Source organism: Microtus ochrogaster, chromosome 18, assembly GCF_000317375.1.
Source record: "Microtus ochrogaster isolate Prairie Vole_2 chromosome 18, MicOch1.0, whole genome shotgun sequence".
NCBI lineage: Eukaryota > Metazoa > Chordata > Mammalia > Rodentia > Cricetidae > Microtus > Microtus ochrogaster.
In genome coordinates, this window is record NC_022020.1 from 19,056,172 (window position 1) to 19,080,855 (window position 24,684).

The following is a 24,684-nucleotide window of genomic DNA, read 5'->3' on the forward strand; positions in this document are numbered from 1 at the left end:
TTTTACCTGATAACTGTTTGGTTATATGTAATTTTGCTATGTTAAAGTTAAAGCCTTCCTTTTTTTGTTTAAACAGAAAAAGGGGAAATGATGGAGGAAGGTCATTGGTTAATTAATAAAGAAACTGCTTGGCCTCATAGGTTAAAACATAGGTGGGTGGAGTAAACAGAATGCTGGGAGGAAGAGGAAGTGAGCTCAGACTTGACAGCTCTGCTCTCTGGAGCAGATGCCATGCTCCCCTCTCCCGGGCACATGCAATGAAGCTCCGACCCAGGATGGATGTAAGCTAGAATCTCCCTGGTAAGCCACCTCATGGGCTACACAGATTATTAGAAATGGGCTAGTCCAGGTACGAGAGTTAGCCGAGAAGAGGCTAGATATAATGGGCCAAGCAATGCTTAAAAGAATACAATTTGTGTGTTGTTATTTTGGGGCATAAGCTAGCCAGGCGGTCGGGGTGCCGGGGATACAGCCCCGCCGCTCTTATTACTACAGGAAAGGATGTGTTGACTCTGGCCATAGGCTTGGAAAGCCGTACATGACTCTGTGGACTGCAGCTTATCACCTACTTTCTTTATATGGAAACACTGAAGAGTGTAGTTGGTGAGTGTGTCATATAAAATAAAAGCCACTCCAGTTGGTTATGGTCACCTTTCTTTTGATTTTAAAAGGAATTAAGACATTTTCCCAATCCCCATAAAAATATAGGTCTAACGCCATGTTCCTGCTGTGGCAGTGGACAAGGCAACCTAAATGAGGATGAAGAAGATACAGTTTGAAGGAAGAGTGAAGACCAGAATTATATCTCATCTACCTCTTGACTTTTCACTGAATTATCAAAAGAAAAGAAACACCAGGCAGTGTGTGAGAGGGTAGTTTCTATCTGGAGACAGACATGCTATGGAAAAGCAAAGATAAGGAGCTACTCAGAAGTGAGGCAGTGCCTCTCCTTCTGATCTCACAGCACAATTTCAGAAGGCTCCCCAAAGGGATGGGAGGGGAAGAGATTAGCACAGAGTCAGATCGAGGCCAGTACAACCAAGTCCACATGAGAATTCAGGTAATAATGGATATAAGCACTGAATGAAAGAATCTCTAGAATGAAAGAGAGAGAAAGCACTCCAGAGTCTTCAATTTTAATTATGCATCACCTTGTGAATTCTGAAAGCAAATACTCCTACCATGAAGAAAGGCATGCTTGTCTGTGCTGGAGATGAGATTTGTTCAGAGAAAAAAAAAGATTCAAATGAGAAATAAAACACCTGGACTTCCATGTTCTTAGAGACATCAAGTCAAACCAGGGTACAGCTGTGCAAATTTGTTTCTTTTATCATGAAATGAAACCAACGTGTCTTTGGCTATTCACAGAACCTTGTGAGACATGGAGCCAGGTCTTACTTACTTTTGACATTGTTACCATATTTTCAATGTTTGAGGGTGCTAGTTCAGAATAACATCCTTTCTCATATATTCGGATCACACCTTTATCTTTTCCCAATAGTGATATATTTGATTTCTCTTTTTGGTAGCTCTATAAAGACAAATGGTACAGAAAATGTGCACATCTGAACTGCTAGTGCCAGGTAGAATCAGGACTATGTTCCTGGAAACCTCTGGCATAATACTCATAATTTTATGAATTTGTTGTCTGCTTACTCATTGTTCTATTACTGTGAAGAGACACCATGACTAAAACGACAATTATAAAAGAAGGCATTTAATTGAGGCCTTACTTATTGCTTTAGAGAGTTACTCCATTATTATCATGGTGAGGAACACAGCAGCACACCGGCAAACATAGTACTGGAGAAGTAGCTGAGCTCTACTACATCCTTATCCTCAGGCAGCAGACAAAGAAAGAGAGAGAGAGAGAGAGAGAGAGAGAGAGAGAGAGAGAGAGAGAGAGAGAGAGAGATATCCTGGACTGGGTGTGGTGTGGTCTTTGGAAACCTCGAAGCCCACATCCAGTGACACACTTCCTCCAACAAGGCTAAACCTACTCCAAACAAAGTAATGTCCTTCTCCAATAGCGCTGTTCCTTGGTGACAAAGGATTCAAATATATGAGTCAATGGGGGCCACTCTTTTTCAAACCTCCACATGGACAATGTCTATGTTTCTACATAAAACCCCTTAATTAATATATCATATTGACTAATGTACACTGAGCTTATGATCACCAGTGCTGTAGCTGCAGTCTAAAGAAAACTTAACCAACTCAGGATCTATTTAAAGCACACCATAGCTTTGAGTTATTAAGAACCTCATAGGGAATCCATTTAACTTTGAGTCATTAACATAGAGCACAAAATTGCAAATACACAGTATCAAAACACAAAAAGTCTTGTTTGCAAAGTGAAAGCTGAAAAGAGAAGAATTCACAGTTTAGCCTCTGCTGAGAATATACAATCCGGCCTTTTTTCCCCACTCTACATTAGTGTTTGTTGTAGGATTGCAAATACATTAAATCATGTAGACAAATTTGCAGTTGCAGTGTCCTTAAATAATAGCAACCAAAAGTATTTTTTCCTTTGAAGAGCATTGTTTCTACAACAACCAGTGGTTCCTGTTCACGATATATTCCTTCATGTATCTCCACCCTTTCCCTAAAAGATGTTCCCTTTTCTCATTGTCTTCCTTCAAGAATTAAGTCATTTGTGTAGTCCTCCTTGATCTTCAGTTACAACTCTTTCAAACTTCCAGGTATCATTGAAATCCCTGTGCTTACTAATATGAATATATTTGCATTCTCATCTTATGTAAGTGGCTGGGAGCCAAAATTAATTTATCTTTGTATTTTCCACTGCAGAACAGCATGCATATTTATTATTGCACCTGACATCTATTAACAGTTTCAGCAGATATTTATTGGGCATCTGCCACAAGCCAGACATGCTGCTGGAAAGAAAATAAACTCCAAAATAGAACTTTGCCTTGTCTGAGTGCAATTTCACAGGGAAGGAAATAAAATAACAGCAATAAAAAAGTTACAGTTGCACAGCTGTAAGGTGAATATGTTCTTTGAAATGTGGTGCAAGATGAGTTTTGTCATTGTGAAAACATTATAAATCATAGTTACATAGATCTTCAGGGAATAATCTACCACTTGAAACACTTAAATCTGACTATAGGCCGGGCGGCGGTGGCGCACGCCTTTAATCCCAGCACTCGGGAGGCAGAGGCAGACGGATTTCTGTGAGTTCGAGGCCAGCCTGGTCTACAAGAGCTAGTTCCAGGACAGGAACCAAAAGCTAAGGAGAAACCCTGTCTCAAAAATAAAAAAAAAAAATCTGACCATATATATAGTGTTCACATTCTTTAGAAAGATCTCTCTCTCTCTCTACCTATCTAGCTCTATCTAATCTCTCTTCATATATCTGTATATCTATGGCTATTTATATATCTTCATATATAGACAAAGAGAAATGTTTATGTACTGTTACATAGTGTATTCCGTATATTATGTATGTCTATAATATAATTATTGAGACCACAATGAACTCAACAAAGTGGAAATTAAATTAAGTTCATAGAAATGATTCTCCATTGTTAGATCTAGAAAACACAAGTTCTATGAGACAACATACCATACTTTTTACAATGAAAATTTTTATGAGCATTATTACACTGGAATAATAATAAAAATATAGCATAATAAATATCTAAGCCAATTACAGTCTTCTTTTTTTTCATTATTAAATACTACACATCGTGTATGCTGTACTCTCATAGGCCACCATCCTCAGCACAGCCATCAAACACGTGCTGCGCTACAGTATTAATAAAAGCCATAGTTTTGCTGGTACTACAACATTATCTACTCTTTTATACTCATCCAAGACCTATCTGCGATCTCTCATTGACTGACATACCTGTATTCAGTGTGATTGGAGCTAGTCTTCATTACTCATTCATTTCTTATTTTGGTAATCTGTCTACTTACTAAAGTATGTGTATAATACCAGTTATAGATATTTGGTTGCCAATTTGGCAAACCCAATAAAGACATCATACTTTTGAAAATCATACTTCTCTAGCTTCCTAAAATTTTAGGTATTCATCAAATAAATCATGTATCCAGTTTCACAATTACTATTGTTTTGTAAGAATAAAAAGACAAGAGCACTAACTGCTCTTTCAGAAACCACACTTTTGTTCCCACTACCCACATAGGGTGGATCACAACCACTTATAACTGCAACTTCCAGGGATCTTTCATTCCCTTCTACCCATTGCAGCATCTTCTCCCATCCATACAAAGAAATAAAAATAGAATAAAATCTTTCTGAAAATAATTAATTCATTAACTTATTGAAATTATTAATAAACATATAAATGCAACTGTGTTTCAAATGCTATCTCACCTCCTCCTTCTTTATCTTCTGGAGTGCTTTGAACAAAGAGGCAATAGGGTGTTCTAGTATCTTAGTTCCAAATTACTGCTATCTGCTGGCTTAACCATCACAGCTATGGATGCTGGAGACAGGATGTCAACAGGGTCAGGGCCAGGGGTGGGTTGTTTTCCAGGTTGAAATCTATCAGTTCTCTTCCCATAACAAGAGTACCAAGTTCTTTGGCCTCTTCTGGATTCTTATGTATAAGAATTCTCCATCTCCTCCATGAACATTCTACTCTCGTGATCCAGTTTATCCACCTTTGTGTCAGTACTTTCATTCAGCATCAGAATTTTGGAAGCACAGCATTACTTTCACAAAAACTAGCAAATAGAGTTGACATGAAGTCATTTTTAACAGAGTTTAGAGTTTAGGATTAGGAGGGGTAGTTATCAACCAAATTTTTATAATATCTTGAAAGTTCTGTGAAAAACAAGGATGTGGAGGGATTGCTTGTGTTTTGGGATAGGGCTTTGAGCTGTGATCTCCTCCCGAGTGCTGGTTTTATAGGATTGTGCCTCAGATTCAGACAAAGGGAGAGTGTTTGAGTGATACCACTTGCTAGTATTGAGCAACTGATGTAGCACTAAGAGGCTTTGGGTGACTCAGCCTACTCATTTAAAAATTCTCACAGAAATTTCTTTGGTAAAAGATGGGGAGAAGCATGGAAATTATCCCAAGGTCCACAGTAGTTAAAAGGTCTGGTCTTGATGAAATTTGGAGATTTTTGATAAACTGAAAGAAACACCTAAAGATGACAGTCTGTAAAATATACTTCAATGCTCTATTATGAGTAGTAAGCTCTAATTTATAGTAACATAAAAAATTAAGGCAGCTTAACTTCAAATATAATTATGATTTAGCTCATAAGAAATTTGGACGCCAGAAAGTGTGGTACTATTTGGTGACTCCATTTTGTTGCCAAAGATGCAGGGACCTCATATTCTTCCCTTCTGCCAACTCTAATTTTTACCTTGTATTATCAAATCATATCTGAAAGTCTCCATATGGTCTCCAGACTTTATTTTATTGTGACATCTTTGTATGTGAGAAGGGAGGGTGAGCATGGTTGTTTACAAATTAAATTCAAGCTCTGATAACAAAGGAAAGGGGTGCTTAAAGCTCAGCATGGGGTGGAAACTTATGTTCACATCATGTTGAGAACTTTGGAGTTGGTTCTCATCAGACATAGAAAGTGACATAACAAATGAAAATAGTCAGACCCTACACAAAAAGCACTGTGACCCACATTCTGCACCAGCCAGTCCAAGAAACAAAACCTCAGTAACTGCCTAATTGAAATGATCATGATTATCAGCTTTTCTGGCTCCACCTGCTCCCCAGCTTCCAATTTTGGGACAACTAGAGAAAAACAAGTATGATACCAGCCAAACATAAACCGTGTCTTTTTCCAGCTGGCCCGCAGCTTCTCTTTGCCAACAACTTTAATTCAGGTCATGCTGAAATATTTTCATTTGCTCAGCCTTAATCCTTTGCACTTCTCTGATTTCACTTGGTTATCTACTGAGCAAAAAATGATGGTGGCTAAATTTTTTGCTATGTCAAGTGAACAAATTGCCTTTGTAACCTCTAATAGAGGTTAGCCTTCCCTTGCTGCCACATCCTAAAGATTTTAAGAGGTCTTAATCAAAGAGGTGATATAAAGAAACTAGAAAAGAGTAGACACGAGCCAAATAGTTAGGGAGCTTATTAGCTAATGTAACTAAAGATTTTAATAATTTAATCCTAAACCTCACTGTTTAGCAACATGAAATGTATTTCTAATTTATATCACAGTCCATATAGGAGTCTGTTTCCCAAGCATTGATTTAAAGACTGAGGAGTTTCCTACACTCTGGCTTGCCCACTTTCAGAGCTTTACACAAATCTACATGACATCTGTGCCCAACTAGAATTTAAAACAGAGATGGAGTATGAGAAATGACACTGAGGTTCAATGACCAAGACTTCAAGAGCTATACTTTTTCCTTTCTTCAGTTTTCAATTCCTAGATTGAGTCTCTTGGCTATAGTCTGTCCACCAATAGGATTGAAAATTGTGGTTTTCCAGATGCCTCAAGAAAAATGATGAAATTCGGCATTTACATGATGTTGCCTTTGTCACAGAAAGCCACTGGGATAATTCAGGAAAGAACAGTGTTTTCTGCATGAAAATAAAAAGAACTTGACAGGGTCCAATATCTTGAAGTCAAGGTATGATATGTATGGTGATAATGAGTCATATCATAGTATATGATATGATCCTAGACTTCTAGTTTATCATTATGCATTACTATGTGTAATGGCAAGGATAAGAAAACATTTATTTAACTGGAAAGGTTTAAACAAGCTAAAATATTGAAAAGTACCTAGGGCTATAGAAAAGACAATGTATGATCACAATTTTCCTAGGGGATGATAATTTAATAATTAGGAACTTTAACTATGTGGTAAGGCTGGAAAGGAATAAAACAAGCCAAGGGTCAGGACCATGCAAAGAGTCTCAAAGCCCTTGAGAAAGTGCAGTAGTTTGTAGAGTGTAATCAGCAGAACTTGGGGATCTAGGAATCTATGCCTATGATTGCCAGCACACTGTGAGTTTTTTCCATAAATTCTGTGCTGCTGTAGACCTGATATAGAGACCTGTGGTCCTACTGCACTTCTCAGGGCTTGGGTTTTATCAGTTCATTCTGTTCAAAGAGGAGAGGTACAATTAATCATTACTCACAAATATGTAGTGTCCAGGAATGTATATAAAACTGGTTCTGCCTCTTTAAGTTTGGATGTTAGAACTGTAGTAAGTTAGAAGGTGTGCCAGGCTGGAGTCAGAAAAATAAGGCAAACTGTAATCACAATGAAGCCACGAATCAATGTAGCAGCAAAAGGGTTGTTGGTGATAATATGTTTATAGGAAATGCTTGGTTTAGTGATCAGTGAAAAATGCTCCTTATTTGTCAATTAACTAATTCAGTCAAGAAAAAAATGAAAATTTAATAACTCTAAAATATAGAATTGGGCTTGAGAAGATGTCTTAGTGTGTAAAGTGCTTGCTGTGCAAGCATCAGAATCTAAGTACAAGTATCTGGGATTCATGCAAAATTGGGTACATGTCTCTAATTCTAGTTCTGGGAGGGTGGAGGGAGTAGAATCCCAGGGACTCTTCAGCTACTCAAAACAATGAGCTCCAGGTTCTGTGAAAAATCCTGTTTTGCAAAAAAAAAAAATGCATTTAAGTATGAGTCAATATTTTCCGAAGAACCCATTTTTTATCCTTTCTCTTTTATAGCTAATGCAAATTATACTCTTGAATGGATTCCCCTGGGCCTTGGGGGCTCCTTCACTGAAATGATTGGTGAATATTTATTAAGCCCCTGCATTCCCACATTGTCACTTGAAAAAAACTGTCAACATCTTGAATTAGGGTAAGACTTCTAGCATTTCTTAGCACTATTGTATGTTCCACTAAGTTATTGAATTTTAAAATACTTAAGGGTATTAGGAAACTTATAAGGGAAATTTTAATTAGAGAAAAAGGATTTGTGAGACACTCTTAATCTTACAGTATCATAATTTGTTCATGATGGAAGCCCAATAATAGACAGTTGCTTTTAAAGCTCTAATTGCATTTTTCTTAAATTACAAGCTAGAGAGAATAAATTGGATCTTAGAAATGGGCAAAAGCTAAACTGATTATCACTGTGAGTCACGAGCAATTGGAAGAAGAGATCAAAATGAACACATTTCTAAACCATTATTAAAAACTGCTATTAGAATAATTAAACATGAAATGGAAATGAAATGGAAAACAAAAACAAAATACAAATTGCACCTCCAAAGGAAAATTAAATGCCAGATCACATAGTCAGTGGAACAGGCCATTAAACAAAGAAAGCACTCACAGCTGTTAGCTGTTTTTCTACAGACAGGCAATTGTGGCTGTTTTCATTACAAATCGTATTGCATTATTATTAGTGTGTATTATATTCATGAGTGAAAAGGAAAAAAAACATCATTCTTTTCAGAGTGAAGATGCCTGAGGCTCCCATATTCCCTATGGATGCTTCTTGCCAATTAGATGCTAATACTAAAATGCACCAATAATCTGACTTATGTGTCGTCTAGGAAAGACACTATCAGCTCGAGTTTATGGGACTCTTATCATGCATACACAGATTACCAAGACAATCCCTAATGGTGCCTTTGCTTTTCTTGAATTATTAATACATTTATATTGTGCTTCATGATTTCTTGGGGTTCAATTACTATTATTTTAATTGTTATAAGCTAGTGGCAGGATAGAGTTAGAGTAAAATATAAAGATATTTTGGAGCCAATTTAAAGTCAAATAATGTCATGATAGTTGAACTACCAAATATGGCATGTTGTTCCAGATAGAAAAGAGAGGATAGAAAAGTGAACTTGCCGTGTTAATACAGAGTAGATTTGCTAAATTTCAAAGAGCTAGTTCAGGAAGAAGTTAGTTTTGGATGCTGTAGAGTTCCAACAAAAAATTCTAATTTATTAAATTCCTATTCAAAGTGTATATATTTAATTCATACACTTATTTGGTAATATATATATGTATGATATATATATATATGCTTAAATTTATAAGTTAAGTTGAATTATTCCCAAATCAATTTACACTCTAGAACCAGACAATTTAATTACTTTCACATGTCAGGATTTCATAGAGTTAGAGAGGTGGTCCAATGGTTAAAAGCATTTGTTGCTCTTTCTAGAGTACCTGAGTTCAGCTCCCAGATGCTCATGGGGTCCTTCATAACATTGTATAACTCCAGCTGCAGGGTCCAGCCTCCATAGGCACCATATATACGTGACAGAACCTCACACAGACACATGTACACAGTTTCCAAAAAATTACTAATGTTTCAAAAACCTGATTTAGATCCAGTTTCACAGTGTCTGCCCAAAGTATGTACAAAACAGAATACTTGCCACAATTTGTTTACTGTTGCAGAGCTCTGATGTTTATAAATTTCTTATTTTATTGTTGAAAACATAATTTCTCTATGTTCTATTTGGTGATAGTTACATGTAGACACAACTCAAATTTGTGTTTGTTTGTTTAAGTATTCAATTATATAGAAGGATAGCCATCATGATCTTTGATAATATACATGTGGTCTTTATTTCACCAAAGACTAACTTTTAGAATTTACATTGGGAACAATACCATGCATTTACCATTTTTCCCTCTTCTAATCTGAACAGCCTTATTCCACTCGAAATTTCTTTGGTCTTTTATTATTTGACCATTCAAAATTCTAAATAACTTGTATTTGTGATTACTTTGGTGTTATTGTCTTAAAATGTGGTACCTAGAAATAAATATACAAGGCCAGCAAGAAGACTCAGTAGGTAAAGGCATTTTCTACTAGTACTGACAACTTGAGATCTGATTCCCAGAACCCACAAGCAGAAGGAGAAATCCAGCTTCCCAGAGAGTAGTCTTCTTGCCTCCACTCCACTTGGTGTGCTTGCACCAGCACTGTTTCTGACACAACACATGTGGGTGCTGTGCATGTATTCGTGCTGTGTGTGTGTAAAATTTGAGAGACATCCAGAAGAGTAGACTTTTCGATGGACCCTGTAGAAATAAATAGGAATTATTAAAATCAGTAGTGTATTATGTTATGCCTAGAACTGCAAAGTTCCCCCAAAACCAACAAGGAGATCCAGTCCCTTATGTCAAAGCAAAGAGCCTTATTCTACACAAGTTTGCAAATTTAGACTCTCCATGTGTCCAATATATTAGAATGATCTGAGAGCCCGAAGCTCAGTTAGAGTTGGGTTTTTATAGTAGTAGAGGTGGGGGTGAGGAATTTCTAAGTATCAGGACCCCAGATTGACTGGCAGGTGAACCTATCTACAAGAGTTGGAATGTTAGGAATTACCTTTGGATGGTCTGTTCCTGGGTGGTACCTGGGTAATCTCAGTTTGTGGTCTTTCCTGCAACCAGGTATTGCCTCAGGGTAAACTACTGAGACTCAGGCCTCTATTTTAAGCTTATACATATTACACCCAGAGGGTACAGAAAACAGAAGAATCTAGCAAACTATTTCAAAGATTTTTTTTTTTGTTTTTTGTTTTTTTTTTTTTTGTTTTTCAAGACAGGGTTTCTCTGTAGTTTTTGGAGCCTGTCCTGGAACTTGCTCTTGTAGACCAGGCTGGCCTCAAACTCACAGAGATCCGCCTGCCTCTGCCTCCCAAGTACTGGAATTAAAAAGCTGTGCCACCGCTTCCCGGCCCTCAAAAATTTTTAAATATAATTGTAAACGAAGACCAAAGTATTCCAAAGTATTGGAGTGTATTAAATATTACTCTAATAAGTTACAGGAATGCAGAAGGTTCAGAAACTCAGTTCCAATTATTATTGGCGGTTTCTAGGCTATAGCTGTAGAATTTGGTCCTGAACTGCTAATTGATCAGAATATATCCAATACAAAGCACTGAAGCACAAATATTGAGGCTGTCAAAATGAAACCCAGATGTTTTCGGCCGTTGTCTAGTCCTTTTGGTTGTCTTCACACACACACACACACACACACACAAAACAAAACAAAAAAACTCAACTGAGCAAACGAAATAACCTATGGCTGGAAACAGCCAGTTAATAATTAAATCTTTTTTTAATGGAAACTGGAATATAAATTAATCAAAATAGTTTTGTGCATCTTCTCTATTTGGTTTGAACCAGGTGAATGTTACTACATTATTTTTGAGCCGAATATCTCTTCTGACTCAAGTAAGAAAAGAAAAAAAAGCTTTGCCAAAACAGGAAGACTGGTATGTAACCACATAAGCCACGCTTCCTGGCCTCCCACTTGCCCTTAAGCAAGATGGCAGGCTCCTCTTGCACATGCGTACTGCAGCCCGCCGCGGGCTTCTTCCGTCGCTTATATTGCGTTGGGGACAGGGATTGCTAGGTTACGCGCGGAGGGGCGGGACAGGAAGTCTCCGTGTTTTGAGTCACCGGCGGCTTCTTTCTGGAGTCTTTCGCGTCTCTGGCTGTCTCTGCGGCTTCTGCTCTCCGTGCCGGCCATGGGGGAGGCAGAGAAGTTCCACTACATCTACAGCTGTGACCTGGACATCAACGTGCAGCTGAAGATGTGAGAGCCCCGGGGGAGTGAGGGCGGTGAGGGGCGGGCCCGGGAGAGGGGCTGGTCCTAGGAGGAAATCGGCAGTAACCGGCGCTTCCCCAGAGGGGCATGGAGCAGTTTGCATTTTTAGCTTTTGCGGGAGTACTGCAATCTGTTATTACGCAGAAGAAATCAAACCGTAGGAAACAACTCTCCCCACCTAAGAAAGAGGGAGGGAGCAGATTTTTCCTTTAGAGCAGGGCTGAAAGGTGGAATGGGGCATTCGGAAATCTTGAAGATGGGATAAATGAGAATGTGGGTGCAGTTTTAACTACATGCGAGATGACAGAGACATAGATTGAACCTTTGGACAGTTTGCATTTTTAAAGCTAGAGACGTTGAGAGGGAGTCGAGTCTTTAAATAAAATCTTGTGGCAGCAGTTTTAAAATACAGATCAAGGGCATGACATCTTGAAATGAGAACCCTACTGGGAAAGAAAAGACCCCAGAGAAGGTAACTTGAGCACAGTAGAAACATTTGGATAAGTAGGGAAGCTCACCTTTCCGGGCAAGAGCTGTTTTGCTGTGTACTTTATATATTGTCAGAACTTTGCCCAGTGCCATTTCTTGAGGATAGGTAGAGAAATGTGAGGTCCGTGCCTAGTGAGAGCCCTCTTGAGGGTGAAGACTTCAGATTCCTGCGTGGAGAGAACAAATTGTACATGCTGTTCTTTACCTCTTTCCTTCCTATCTCCTACGCGTCAATGATTAGGCTTATTGCAGACATCTGTCTAAGAGACAGAGCGGCCATGTCAGTTTCTCTTATGATGGGAAGACGATTGGCTTTGGCATATTCAGTATGGCTTACAACACTGAGGGGTTTTTTTGTATTTTGAAGTGGTGAGATAGTATGAGTACATAGTATGGAAAAGAGAATAATGCCCAGGTAAAAGTAAGTTTGAAGACAGATTCTCGCTATGTGTCTCTGACTGACCTAGACCACACTATGTAGATCTGCCTACCTCTGCCTCCTGAATGCTGGAATTAAAAGTGCACACTAGCATATGTGGGCTTAACAGTTTCTTGCAGTAGTACATTGTGTATTTTTTCTTATGTTTCTAGTATCTATGCCTATAAATTAAATGTTTGCTTAAAGGTGGGGTAAATAAGTTGTCAATTTGAAATCAGCAAAGTTTTGTTTTGCTTTGCTCTTTTGCTTTTGAGACAGGGTTTCTCTGTGTAATCCTGGCTCTCCAGGAACTTCCTTTGTAGACCAGGCTGGCCTTGAACTCAGAGGCCTCCCTGCCTCTGCCCCCAGGTGCTAGAATCAGTGAAATTAATCCTAAAGCCTGGATTAAGATTAGGTGACTAGGTTTAAAAGGAAGCCCGAAGAAGAGAAATCTTTTCAGGAAGTGAGAATAAGCTTCTCAATGTTAGGGTTTTCAGAGTTCCTTACCATTTATAAAAGTGATGTTACTTTAGAAATAGGAAGTTGTCATTAGATAGTTTATAGTTACTTTAGCAGACATAAACTTCTTATCTTTTTATATACCCCTGCGTACTTTAAAACTGCACATCTGAAACAATCTGTTTGTGCTTCCAGAGGAAGTTTGGAAGGGAAGAGAGAGCAGAAGAGTTACAAAGCTGTCCTCGAAGATCCGATGCTAAAGTTCTCTGGGCTCTACCAAGAGACGTGCTCTGACCTGTATGTGACTTGTCAAGTTTTTGCTGAAGGGAAACCTCTGGCCTTACCAGTCAGGACATCCTACAAGGCATTTAGTACAAGATGGAAGTAAGTTGTTCTCTTTGCTGTTGCTCTTTTTTCATTTGCCATGTGAAAGATTGTATACTGTTCTTCCATAGCTTTAATAATGTTCTAAGTAGAGACAGTTTAGCAGGAATTACTATAGAGTTTCTTAACTGTATACCTGTGAAACTATAAATATTAGTTAGACTATTGAGAGCATGTAAAGATAGTTGTGTTGGTGTGTAATTACTTCATGTTTGTATTTAGTATGTTGACATTTTGGAAACTAAGCATTTTACTCTTTTACACCATCAATCAGAGTACAACCATGTCTGGACTCTCTGCTGTTCCGTGGCCTTTAATACAAATGCTTTAGATAGTTTGAAATGGCCATCTTGTTTAGATCTTTAGAAGTAGATCTTATATCGTAGGTTCAGGTAAGATTTATAGTCTTTATTTGTTTTCCAAATGAAACTTTAGTTTTAAGTTCGTAGTTTATTTATGTATATACATATTATACTAGCAGTTCATTGTTGGCACGGAGGGCCAGCATAAGATAACAGAAAACTCTATTTTTCCGAATAGTATTGTGAATCTTTAATCTCCTGATGGTTATTATCTCAGAGACTTCACGGGGGGCATTTCTAGTGTGCAGTCAGTTTTATTCTGCAATCATGTGGAATGACAGATGCATAGGTACTTGGTACTTTTTTTTTAAATGTGTGTGTAAAGGGTTTTGCCTGTATATATGTATTTATACCATGAAAAGGGTGTTTAGTCCCCTGGGAACTGTAGTTACAGATAGCTGTGAGCTACCACATGGGTACTGGGAACTGAACCCAGATCATTGTAAGCACAATGAGTATTCTTGACCACAGAGTTGTCTCTCCAGCCCCAAGTGTGTGCCCATAGAAGTTAGCTATGCTCAGAGTGTCACGGACGACATGGCGAGGCCACGTGCACAGTCACATGGCTCTGTTTCTGTACCGGAACCTAGGAAAGGCTTTCAGAGCGAGGAAGCTTGAACATTGCTGGTCAGACTACATCCAAATCAACGATTTCAGTAGTGTAAATTCTCTAGTGTTCATTTTGGTGTCAAATATGTATAAATATTTATATCCACACAACACACATAATTAATACATTTTATTCTGGAAAATTTCAACTATATAAAAATATAGAAAATAATATGCCCAGGCAAGGTGATGCATATCTTTAATCCCAGCACCCAGGAGACTCTAGCAGATGGATCTCTGTGAATTTGAGACCAGTCTGACTGAAAAAAACAAAAACACAAGAACAGAAACATTATTATAGTACCATCATTACATCTAAAACAATGGACCAGAATTCTGCAATTTAAAATATATTTGAATATAGAATGTCATCATCTTTGGTTAATACTACTTTTCCCTTTTTCTTTTGTTATGGAAAAATTTTATTCTCTATTCCTCGCACTGCCCAAAAGAACTTAGAACAAAACCAACTTTGCCTCCTCTCATTTGCTAGCTCTTTCATTCATTGTTTTGCTATTATATGTTTGCAAGGTTGTAAAATTAAAAAAAAACATAGATCAGTAAAAGATCTGAAACAACTGTAGAAAATAGATTGAGAAAATATTTGGGGTATGTAATAAGAGAGTTGACGTTTAAAAAAAAATAGACTGAAATTGGGGAAAAACAGCTTTTATGAAGTCTGCTATTAGTATTTGAAAGGTGAATTTTTTGCCCAACCCACCAAAACGGAAATGGTGAGTAAACATAATACACAGTTGATTAAAAATTCAGCAAGAGGATTCAATTTGGGTTCAACCTGAAGACTGGACCAGCAAAGCAGCCCTTATCTTGACTTTAATCTGAAATGGTGATCCTGCCTTTAGGAATCTCAGAATGAGACTGTGTCTGAGAGCTGTCTCCTCCTGTTTTAAAATCCCTCTAGAACTGGGATTAAAGGCATGCACCACTGGGATTAAAGGCGTGCGCCACTGGGATTAAAGGCATGTACCATTGCCGCCTGGCTTTCCGTTAGATTTTTTTTGGAGGTGGGGGTGGGTATCACTTTATAGTGTGGGCTGGACTCAGACAAACTCGTGAATCTCTCTAGACTGGCCTTGAACTAACAGTCCTGCCCCACGCTAAATTCTGAGACTGTGGGCATGTGTCACACTGCTCAGCTTGAGTGTCCTGATTAAATGTCTTGATATACTTATTTCAGGAGCTATATTCAAAATTCCTGTGTTTATATTTGAACAAGCAAACTTGAGGTGATTTCAATTCTTCACATTATTTTTTAGCATATAAACCTAATCTTTTTGGAGCTTTCTCCTCTGACTGAACCATTTTTTTAATGGGCTAATTTGAAAGAAAGATACATGTTTATTCTGTTGACTTTGTTTCCATAGTTGGAATGAATGGCTAAAACTCCCTGTGAAGTACCCTGACCTGCCCAGGAATGCCCAAGTGGCCTTGACTATATGGGACGTGTATGGACCAGGAAAAGCTGTGCCAGTGGGAGGAACAACTGTGTCGCTCTTTGGAAAATACGGGTAAGCATTCTGTCCACTAGTCCACAAAGGGCTGTTTTTCTTTCCTAGAGAACTTTGATTGTTTACGCAGGCTGGTTTTCTCTGTGAAAACCAGTTAGGTACATAGGCCTTCCTCCCTTCCGAGAGAGGGTCTGGAAGGCATTTCCTACAGGATGCGCTGTATTCGTTACTCCTCTCACTGCTTCATCAGGGACACAGTGCAGCCAGTTCCTCAGGGCCTGCTTCAAGGTTGTGCTGCGTTTTGTTTCATTTCAGACAAATTCTTATTAGATTGTCTGTGTTACTCTAGAATCTGTGATCCCCCTGCCTTGGCTATCTGATCTGTTTGAGATGAAAAGAGAAAAAAATTTCACTGTATAAGAGGCAGTGTTTATGTGTTTTTGTAATAACAAGAAAATCTGTAATATGATATTTTTATTAATGAGAACATTATTTATTCATGGTCACAGCCACGCATGCCATAGATGGCACAGTTGCTACCAAACCCAGGCAGGCTTACAGAAAAATGATGTCACTTAGTTTCATTTCCATCCTGTAAATGTGATGTTGTTCTATTGGCTGGAAAGTTGGTGTCTGCTCTTCTAAGATGTCTGCTGAGGTGCTTGTTGAGTGTTGGCCTCCAAGCATGGCTGACACCATTTTCCTCATAACAACTACGAATACTTCCAGAGAGGGATCCCCGTTGATTGGCCATGTTGACTTGCCACTCTTCGTAGGAGGAGGGTGTAGGAGAGTCTCGGGACCCTCACCTGGGATTCACTCTGTCCCCTCACGCACCTTCCAGCCATTTATTTGTATGCATGTCTGTCTTGACTATGTGTCCTCGATGTATCGGGGGTCTTATGTAGACTGTGGAAGGCTAACTGAAGCGGGCTGCATTTGTGTGACCATGCGGAAGTCTGTTCTGGGATGAGACAGACCCATGTCTGGCTGCCTTATGGTCACTTAAGTTCCTGTAAGTAACTGCTCACTTATGCTCTGAATTTTACCTTGGTTTGCCACTGGAGCCATATAAGAAAGGTGCATACTTGCTTAAGTCTGCTCCGGAAGGAGTTCCCTCCACACTGGTAACATATGCATTGGATTTAGGTCATTTCTATATACGTCTCCCATTTCTGATTATCTAAGGGAAAAAGAGTAGCTTGAGGAGACATTTGCAGTTTTTAGTGGCTTAGCTCAGTGCTGCACGAACCATCGGGGCCTTGGAGCCGGACAAGCTTGACACACATTTCATTATGATGAGCTGCCTCAGTTTATTTACCTCTACTCTGAACTCCTTTCCCTACAGCATGTTTCGCCAAGGAATGCATGACTTGAAGGTGTGGCCTAACGTGGAGGCAGATGGCTCTGAACCCACAAGAACTCCTGGCAGAACAAGCAGCACGCTCTCCGAAGATCAGATGAGCCGCCTCGCTAAGGTACATGGGCTTCTGAGACGAGGCGAACTCTGACTGGTGCGGATTCGTGTGCCTTTTTATTGTGAATCCTGTCAGTTGTCGTCTTAGTTTAAAGTAAATGTTAGTAACAGTTTTGATATGATTCATGAGCCTTCGCTCTTGAAAGGCATATGCTCCATGATCCTCCTCGCTGTGTGACTTGAGGACCTTTTCACCTCTAAAAGCTCCATGTACTCAACTCTCACCCCTTATTCCATCCTCCCTTACTTCCTGATGGCTGCTGGTCCACTTTTTGTCTGTGGACTTCTGCATGCGTGAAATCACGTACTGTATGGCCGTTTATCTAGATGTGCATGAGATTTGGAAGTGCAGGTCTCCCGTATTTCCATCATTATGTCTCTTTCCTACATTGCTGTTTGGGGTGAAAAGGGTAGCAGAGGTCCCTACTGAGTGCGTCCCTGGAATAGTCTTCAGCTCCTTTCTTTCTCCAGCTGAGTAAAAACACATTTCAGCTGCTCCTTTCCAGGTCCACCCGTGTTCTTCCTGGGGGTGTAGGACAGTTCACAAGCCTCTCTATGGTCCACCCTCTCTTTAAGAGTTTATCAGCAGCGAACTTGGATTTGGTTACTTTTCATGATTTACACATAGATATTTTATTAGAATCATCGCGTGTGTACTCTGTGGGCTACTAAAATGTGAAAGATTCGGTTTTTAAGGGTCACAAGAACATAGTTTCAGTCTGGCTACCAAAGGATACTGGGGACTGTTAAATGAAGACCAGCCATTAAGTAGCCCATGAAATCACGGTATTGGGTAATTACTAAGCATTGGCAACTCCAACCTGGAATAATGCTTTTACTCTGACTTTTGCTTAACTATGGAGTGAAATTCTAACTATAGTATGATTAACTATCTAAGTCTGTTTTATTTTAAGCAGTCCTTTTATAGTAATTTTAATGGAATAAATCTCTATAATGATTTAGACTGTTTTATAAATCTGTCTAGTTTTCCTTTGGGGAAACATGTATATGAGAAAAAGTGCTCAGGTTAGGTATCTTTTTTTGGTTTTTCAAGACAGGGTTTCTCTGTAGTTTTGGAGCCTGTCCTGGCACTAGCTCTGTAGACCAACCTGGCCTCCAGCTCACAGAGATCCGTCTGCCTCTGTGTCCCAAGTGCTGGGTTTAAAGGCATGCCCCACCACTGCCTGGCTTCATTTTTTTTCTTTTTAATAATTTGGATATCCTAGAGTTTTAATAGGGAATAGAAAAAAAGTATGTATTAAAATATGCAGCACCTACATCTTGCTCATTTTCCTCTCTTCCATCTTTAAACTTTTATAGTTAATGCTTGCTTCTGTTTCAGCTGATTTGTGAACGTAGTAAGAGATCAGACTTCAGGGCTGTCTGTTGACTTTCACGGTCTGGACCAGCTTCTTGGTAATGATGGCCCAGTGTGTCCACTGTTCCCTTCATCTCTATTTTTCAGCTTGTCATACTGTAAGAATTTTGATAGGAGGCGTGTCCTCCAGGTGCTTTAGATGTGACCCCTGGGCTCTGGTGTCTGATTTATGTTGAGCCTGTGTCTTTGGACGTGAAAGGTTAGCACAGAAGCAGCTTCCGCCCTCCCTCATTTAGCAGCTCTGCGTGATGCTTTGCCGTGTGCTTTCCTTTCTGACAGTTTGATTAAGAGGAGGCAAAGAAAGTACAAGCAGATGAAAAACGTTTCCTGGTCTGTGCGGGGATATTGGGGGGGTGGGGAGCTGTGCACGCCAGCAGTGAAGAGGGGAACCGTGGACTTCACAGAGCCACGTCTGGTCACTGGGTCAGGGTCTGGATCTCAGGCTTACTGCAGCAGGAGCCAGGGGACAACAGAAGCAGGACAAACAAGCTACCCTGCTGTATGCTGCCTAGATGGGGTTGCAGATTATGGGGTGAATACTCTTTTTCTTAAGTGCTGTCTATAATTAACAGTAGGACTGCACTGCACATGCTGTTCACATCATTTACATGGTAGTTTGTAAAAACCGAATGGAATGCAATCTGCCTTTGATCAAGCTGCTCAACTATAATCTAAGTCATTAAGAGAAAATACAATAGAAGAATGGTAGCTCGAAGTGTGAACTGTCTAACAAGTGAAAAGATTTAATGAAGTACAGCTATTTCTTTGAAAGAATACCTACATTCTTAAGGATAGCATAGACACCGAGAAGAACCTGTCATACTTTTAGGGAGTTAGTCCTAATGGGGAAACAGTTGAGACTTGACAGCATACAGTATGGAGTGCACCGCAGATACTCTCTGCCTTGAAGCAGTGACTCCCCTGTTCACATATTTTGACTGTCCTAGTGGATTTTAATCCCAACGAGCAAGCACAGCTTCTGCTTTTAAAATGCTTATCTTACAGAGAAAGAATTTTTGACTAATTAGAGTTCATAGAGAAACTCATTACTCTATAAATGGGAAAAGCACACTCCTGGCCATTACATTTGGGTTGGGTGAAAGTGTCTCATCTTGTTTCATTTATCCCTTTAGATGTTTTTAAAGTGACAATAATTAAAAAAAAACTAGATATGATAACGACTTGTGATTTGAGTGAGAATGGTCCCCATAGTCTCATGTGTTTGAATACTTGGTTCCCAGTTGGTGGAACAGTTTGGGAAGGGGTAGGAAGTGTGTCTGTCATTGGGGCAGGTTTAGAGATTTCAAAAGCCCACACCATTCCTAGTTAGCTCTCTTTAACTCCTTGCAGATCAAAATGTCAGCTCTCACCATCATGAGCTCCAGTCCTCTGAAACTGTAAGCTCTGTTAAGTGCTTTCTTGTCTTAAGTTGCTCTCTTCATTGTGTCTGAGGACAGCATGGAAAAGTAACTAAGGCGATTGCTGAGATTATCAAGGCTGTCAGGCTTGTTCAGTGGTGCCAGTAATGTTACGGGAAATATTTTATATGAAGTTCATAAAGAATGATTTTTGTTCTAGATAGCATACCTTTTATGAACAGCTTGTTTGATTTGATTACTTATCGCCACTGTTTAGTGTTACAGCCAGGGTTTGGGGGATTTTGTCACTTTTTTCCTCATTTTGCTGAGTGGCATCTTTTCGATAATTCATTGGTTTGCTCACAGTTCTCCAATATTGTTAAAGCCTTTAGACTTGTCTAAACTAGTGGCCCTGAGCAGACTCTGTTGATGCCAGGGTGATGTTGAGCCCTAAAACGTTATTGATTGATGTTCTGAGAAACCAATTCTCTGTCTTTACAGCTATAGTTTCTGCCCGAGGGGAAAAAAGTAACATGCTTTTATAACTAGATTAATTTGTGAGGAGTTTAACTAAATGGCACTTTTATATGTCAAATACTACTCTTCCTGAATAATGAGATTTATGAGGAATGTTTAAAAGTAAAATTGAAGAATTGTGGACGAGATTTCATTAATCAAGAAGACAGAAAAATTTAGATGGAACTTCTTTGCTAGCTAAGAATTAAATATATATGCCTAAGTGGACTCTGACATACACGTGTTAGTTGTTTAGACGAAGTTCATGTATGGCTGTAGTATGTCTTACTTACAAATTATTTCATAGTTTAAGTTGGATTTTGAGATATAGATATAGATATATATATGAAATTCATTATTTTTGTTTATTTCAGAGATACATCTTTAGATAGTAGAAATCTGAAACAGCCTTAGTTTGTCTGTCTGATTGTCTGCCTTGTCTGCCGCTGACACTTTTCATATGTTAGGGCAAGGAATAAAATTTTTGTCAGTATTTATGTCCATTTATTTCAGTCTTAAGAAAAGTGTTAGACCAGGAGCAGCGGAACATGACTTTAATACCAGCACTTGGGAGACAGATCTGTGAGTTCAAGGCCAACCTGGTCTGTATAGTAAGTTCTAGGTTAGCCAGAGCAGACCCTGTTTCAATCAAAGAAACAGACAAAAACAAAAAGGAAAAAAAAGAAAAAAAGAAAGGTACTAGAGATGAAAGAGTAAAGTAATGACGTTTTAACTTGAGGAAGTATAGAGTAGAGTAGCAGAAAATCGCGATACACCTATGCTAAAAAGGCCTATGGTGAACAGCAGTGGGGCCTAGCCAGCATGGCTACATGTGCATAGCTTCTGGGGATGTGAAGAGTTCACTGTCTGCTGAAAAAGAAAATTTCTTAAGTGTCAGAGGAAAGAAACAAAACAGATGCGTGCTTTTAATTACCTGTGGGGCTATGTGAACGGTTTTTTTAAAATTTTTTTTATTGATTTTTATTGAGCTCTACATTTTTCTCTGCTCCACCCCCTTCAACCCTCTCCCATGGTCCTCATGCTCCCAATGTACTCAGGAGATCTTGTCTTTTTACTTTCCATGTAGATTAGATCTGTGTATGTCTCTTAGTGTCCTCATTGTTGTCTAGGTTCTCTGGGATTATGATTTGTAGGCTGGTTCCTTTGCTTTATGTTTAAAAACCACTTATGAATGAGCACATACATGGGTCTGAGTTACCTTACTCAAAATGATGTTTTCTAGCTCCATCCATTTGCCTGTAAATTTCAAGATTTTTTGCCTGTATAGTACTCCATTGTGTAAATGTACCATATTTTTCTTATCCGTTCTTTGGTCGAGGGGCATTTAGATTGTTTCCAGATTCTGGCTATGACAAACAATGCTGCTATGCACATAGTTGAGCACATGTCCTTGTGGCAGATTGAGCATACTTTGGATATATACCCAAAAGTGGTATTTATTACTGGGTCTTGAGAAAGATTATTTCTGAGAAATTGCCACACTGATATCCAAAGGGGCTGTACCAGCTTGCATTCCCACCAGCAATGCAGAAGTGTTCCCTTTACCCCACAACCTCTCCAACATAAGTTGTCATCAGTGTTTTTGATCTTGGCCATTCTTACACAGGTGTAAGATGGAATCTCAGAGTTGTTTTGATTTGCATTTCTCTGATGACTAAGGATGTTGAATATTTCCTTAAGTGTCTTTCAGCCATTTTAGATTCATCTGTTGAGGTCTGTACTCCATTTTTTTTTATTGGATTATGTGATCTTTTGGTGTCCAATTTCTTGAGTTCTTTGTATATTTTGGAGATCAGACCTCTGTCTGATGTGGGGTTAGTGAAGATCTTTTCCCATTCTGTAGGCTGTTGTTTTGTCTTGTTGACTGTGTCCTTTGCTTTGCAGAAGCTTTTTAGTTTCAGGAGGTCCCATTTATTAATTGATTCTCTCAGTGTCTCTGCTACTGAGGTTATATTTAGGAAGAGTCTTAGGTGCCAATGTGTTCAAGTGTACTTCCCACTTTTTCTTCCATGAGGTTCAGTGTGGCTGGCTTTATTTATGTTAAGGTCTTTGATCTATTTGGACTTGAGTTTTGTATGTGGTGATAGATATGGATCTATTTTCATTCTTCTGCATGTTGATATCCATTTGATATTTTTGCTTTTTTGTAAAAAATTAGGTGTTCAAAAGTGTGTGGATTAATATCTGGGTCTTCGATTCAGTTCTATTGGTCCTCCTGTCTGTTTTGTTTTTTTTTTTTGAGACAGGGTTTTTCTGTAGCTTTGGAGCCTGTCCTGGAACTAGCTCTTGTAGACCAGGCTGGGCTCGAACTCCCAGAGATCCGCCTGCCTCTGCCTCCCTAGTGCTGGGATTAAAGGCGTGCGCCACCACCGCCCGGCCTCCTGTCTGTTCTTATGCCAATACCAGGCTGTTTTCAGTACTGTAGCTCTGTAGTAGAGTTTGAAGTCAGGGATTGTGATGCCTCCAGAAATTCTTTTATTGTACAGGATTGTTTTGGCTATCCTGGGTTTTTTGCTTTTCCATATGAAGTTGAGTACTGTTCTTTCGAGGTTTGTGATGAATTTTACTGGGATTTTGATGGGCATTGCATTGAATCTGTAGATTGCTTTTGGTAAGATTGCCATTTTTACTATGTTAATTCTGCCTACCCAAGAGCATGGGAGATCTTTCCACTTTCTGGTGCCTTCTTCAATTTCTTTCATCAAAGATTTAAAGTTCTTGTCATACAAGTCTTCCACTTGTTTGATTAGAGTTACTCTGAAATATCTTATGCTATTTGTGGCTATTGTGAAGGGTGATGTTTCTCTGATTTCTTTTTTCAGCCCATTTATCATCTGTGTCAGGAAGCTACTGATTTTTTTGAGTTAATCTTGTATCCTTCTACATTACTAAAAGTGTTTATGAGTTATAGAAGTTCCTTGATAGAATTTTTGGGGTCGCTTATATAAACTATCATTTCATCGCAAATAGTGAGAGTTTGACTTCTTCTTTTCCCATTTGTATACCCTTGATCTCATTTTGTTGTCTCATTGCTCTAGCTAGGACCTCAAGAACTGTGTTGAATAGATATGGAGACAGTGGACAACCTTGTCTTGTTCCTGATTTCATTGGGATCACTGTTAGTTTCCATTTAGTTTGATGCTGGCTGTTGTCTTGCTGTATATTGCCTCTATTATGCTTAGATATGTTCCTTGTCTCCCTGCTCTCTCCAAGACCTTTATGATGAAGGAATGTTGTATTTTGTTGAAAGCTTTTTCAGCATCTAATGATGATTTTGTGGTTTTTATTTTTCAGTGTTTTTATATGGTGGATTATGTTGACTGATTTTCATATGTTGAGCCATCCCTGCTTCTCTTGGGTGAAGCCAATTTGATCATGGTGGATGATGGTTCTGATGTGTTCTTGGATTCGATTTGCCAGTATTTTATTGAGTATTTTTGCATCAATATTTATGAGTGAGATTGGTCTTTAATTCTCTTTCTTAGTAATGTCTATATGTAGTTTGGGTATCAGGGTAATTATAGCCTTATAAAAAGAGTTTGGCGATGTTTCTTCTTTTCTATTGTATAGAACTGACTGAGGAGTAGTGGTATTAGTTTTTCCTTGAAAATTTTACATAATTCTGAACGGAAACCATCTGGTCCTGGGCATTTTTTGGATGGGAGACTTTTGATGACTTTTTCTATTTCAGCAGTTATAGGTCCGTTTAATTTGCTTATCTGGTCTTGATTTAATTTTGGAAAATGATATTTATCCAGAAAGTTGACCATTTCTTTTAAGTTTCCCAACTTTGTGGAATATAGGTTTTCAAAATATGACCCGATGATTCTCTGTATTTCCTCCATGTCTTTTGTTGTGTTCCCCTTTTCATTTCTGATTTTGTTAATTTGGATATTCTCTCTCTACCTTTTGGTTAGTTTGGATAAAGATTTGTCTATTTGTTGATTTTTCTCGAAGAACCAACTCTTTGTCTCATTGATTCTTTGTGTTGTTTTCTTTGTTTCTATTTTGTTGATTTCAGCTCTCAATTTATTTCCTGCCATCTAGTTCTCTTGGGGGAGTTTGTTTCTTTTCGTTATAAAGTTTTCAAATGTTCTGTTAATTCACTAGTATGGGATTTTTCCAGCTTCTTTATGTAGTCATGTAGTGCTATGAACTTTCCTGTTAACACTGCTTTCATTGTGCCCCATAAATTTGGGTATGTTGT

General features: G+C 38.7%; 1 protein-coding gene across 1 annotated transcript in view; it reads left to right on the forward strand.

Annotated features, from left to right (window-relative positions):
* The first annotated feature begins 11,363 nt into the window (after window positions 1-11,363).
* Window positions 11,364-24,684, forward strand: part of Pik3c3 (phosphatidylinositol 3-kinase catalytic subunit type 3) — an 80,753-nt gene continuing 67,432 nt past the window's right edge. Inside the window, exons 1-4 of the mRNA XM_005355849.3 lie at window positions 11,364-11,525; window positions 13,099-13,287; window positions 15,644-15,787; window positions 17,076-17,205. Coding sequence (XP_005355906.1) covers window positions 11,458-11,525; window positions 13,099-13,287; window positions 15,644-15,787; window positions 17,076-17,205 — 531 coding nt within the window. The 5' untranslated portion in view covers window positions 11,364-11,457. The remainder of the gene's footprint in view (window positions 11,526-13,098; window positions 13,288-15,643; window positions 15,788-17,075; window positions 17,206-24,684) is intronic.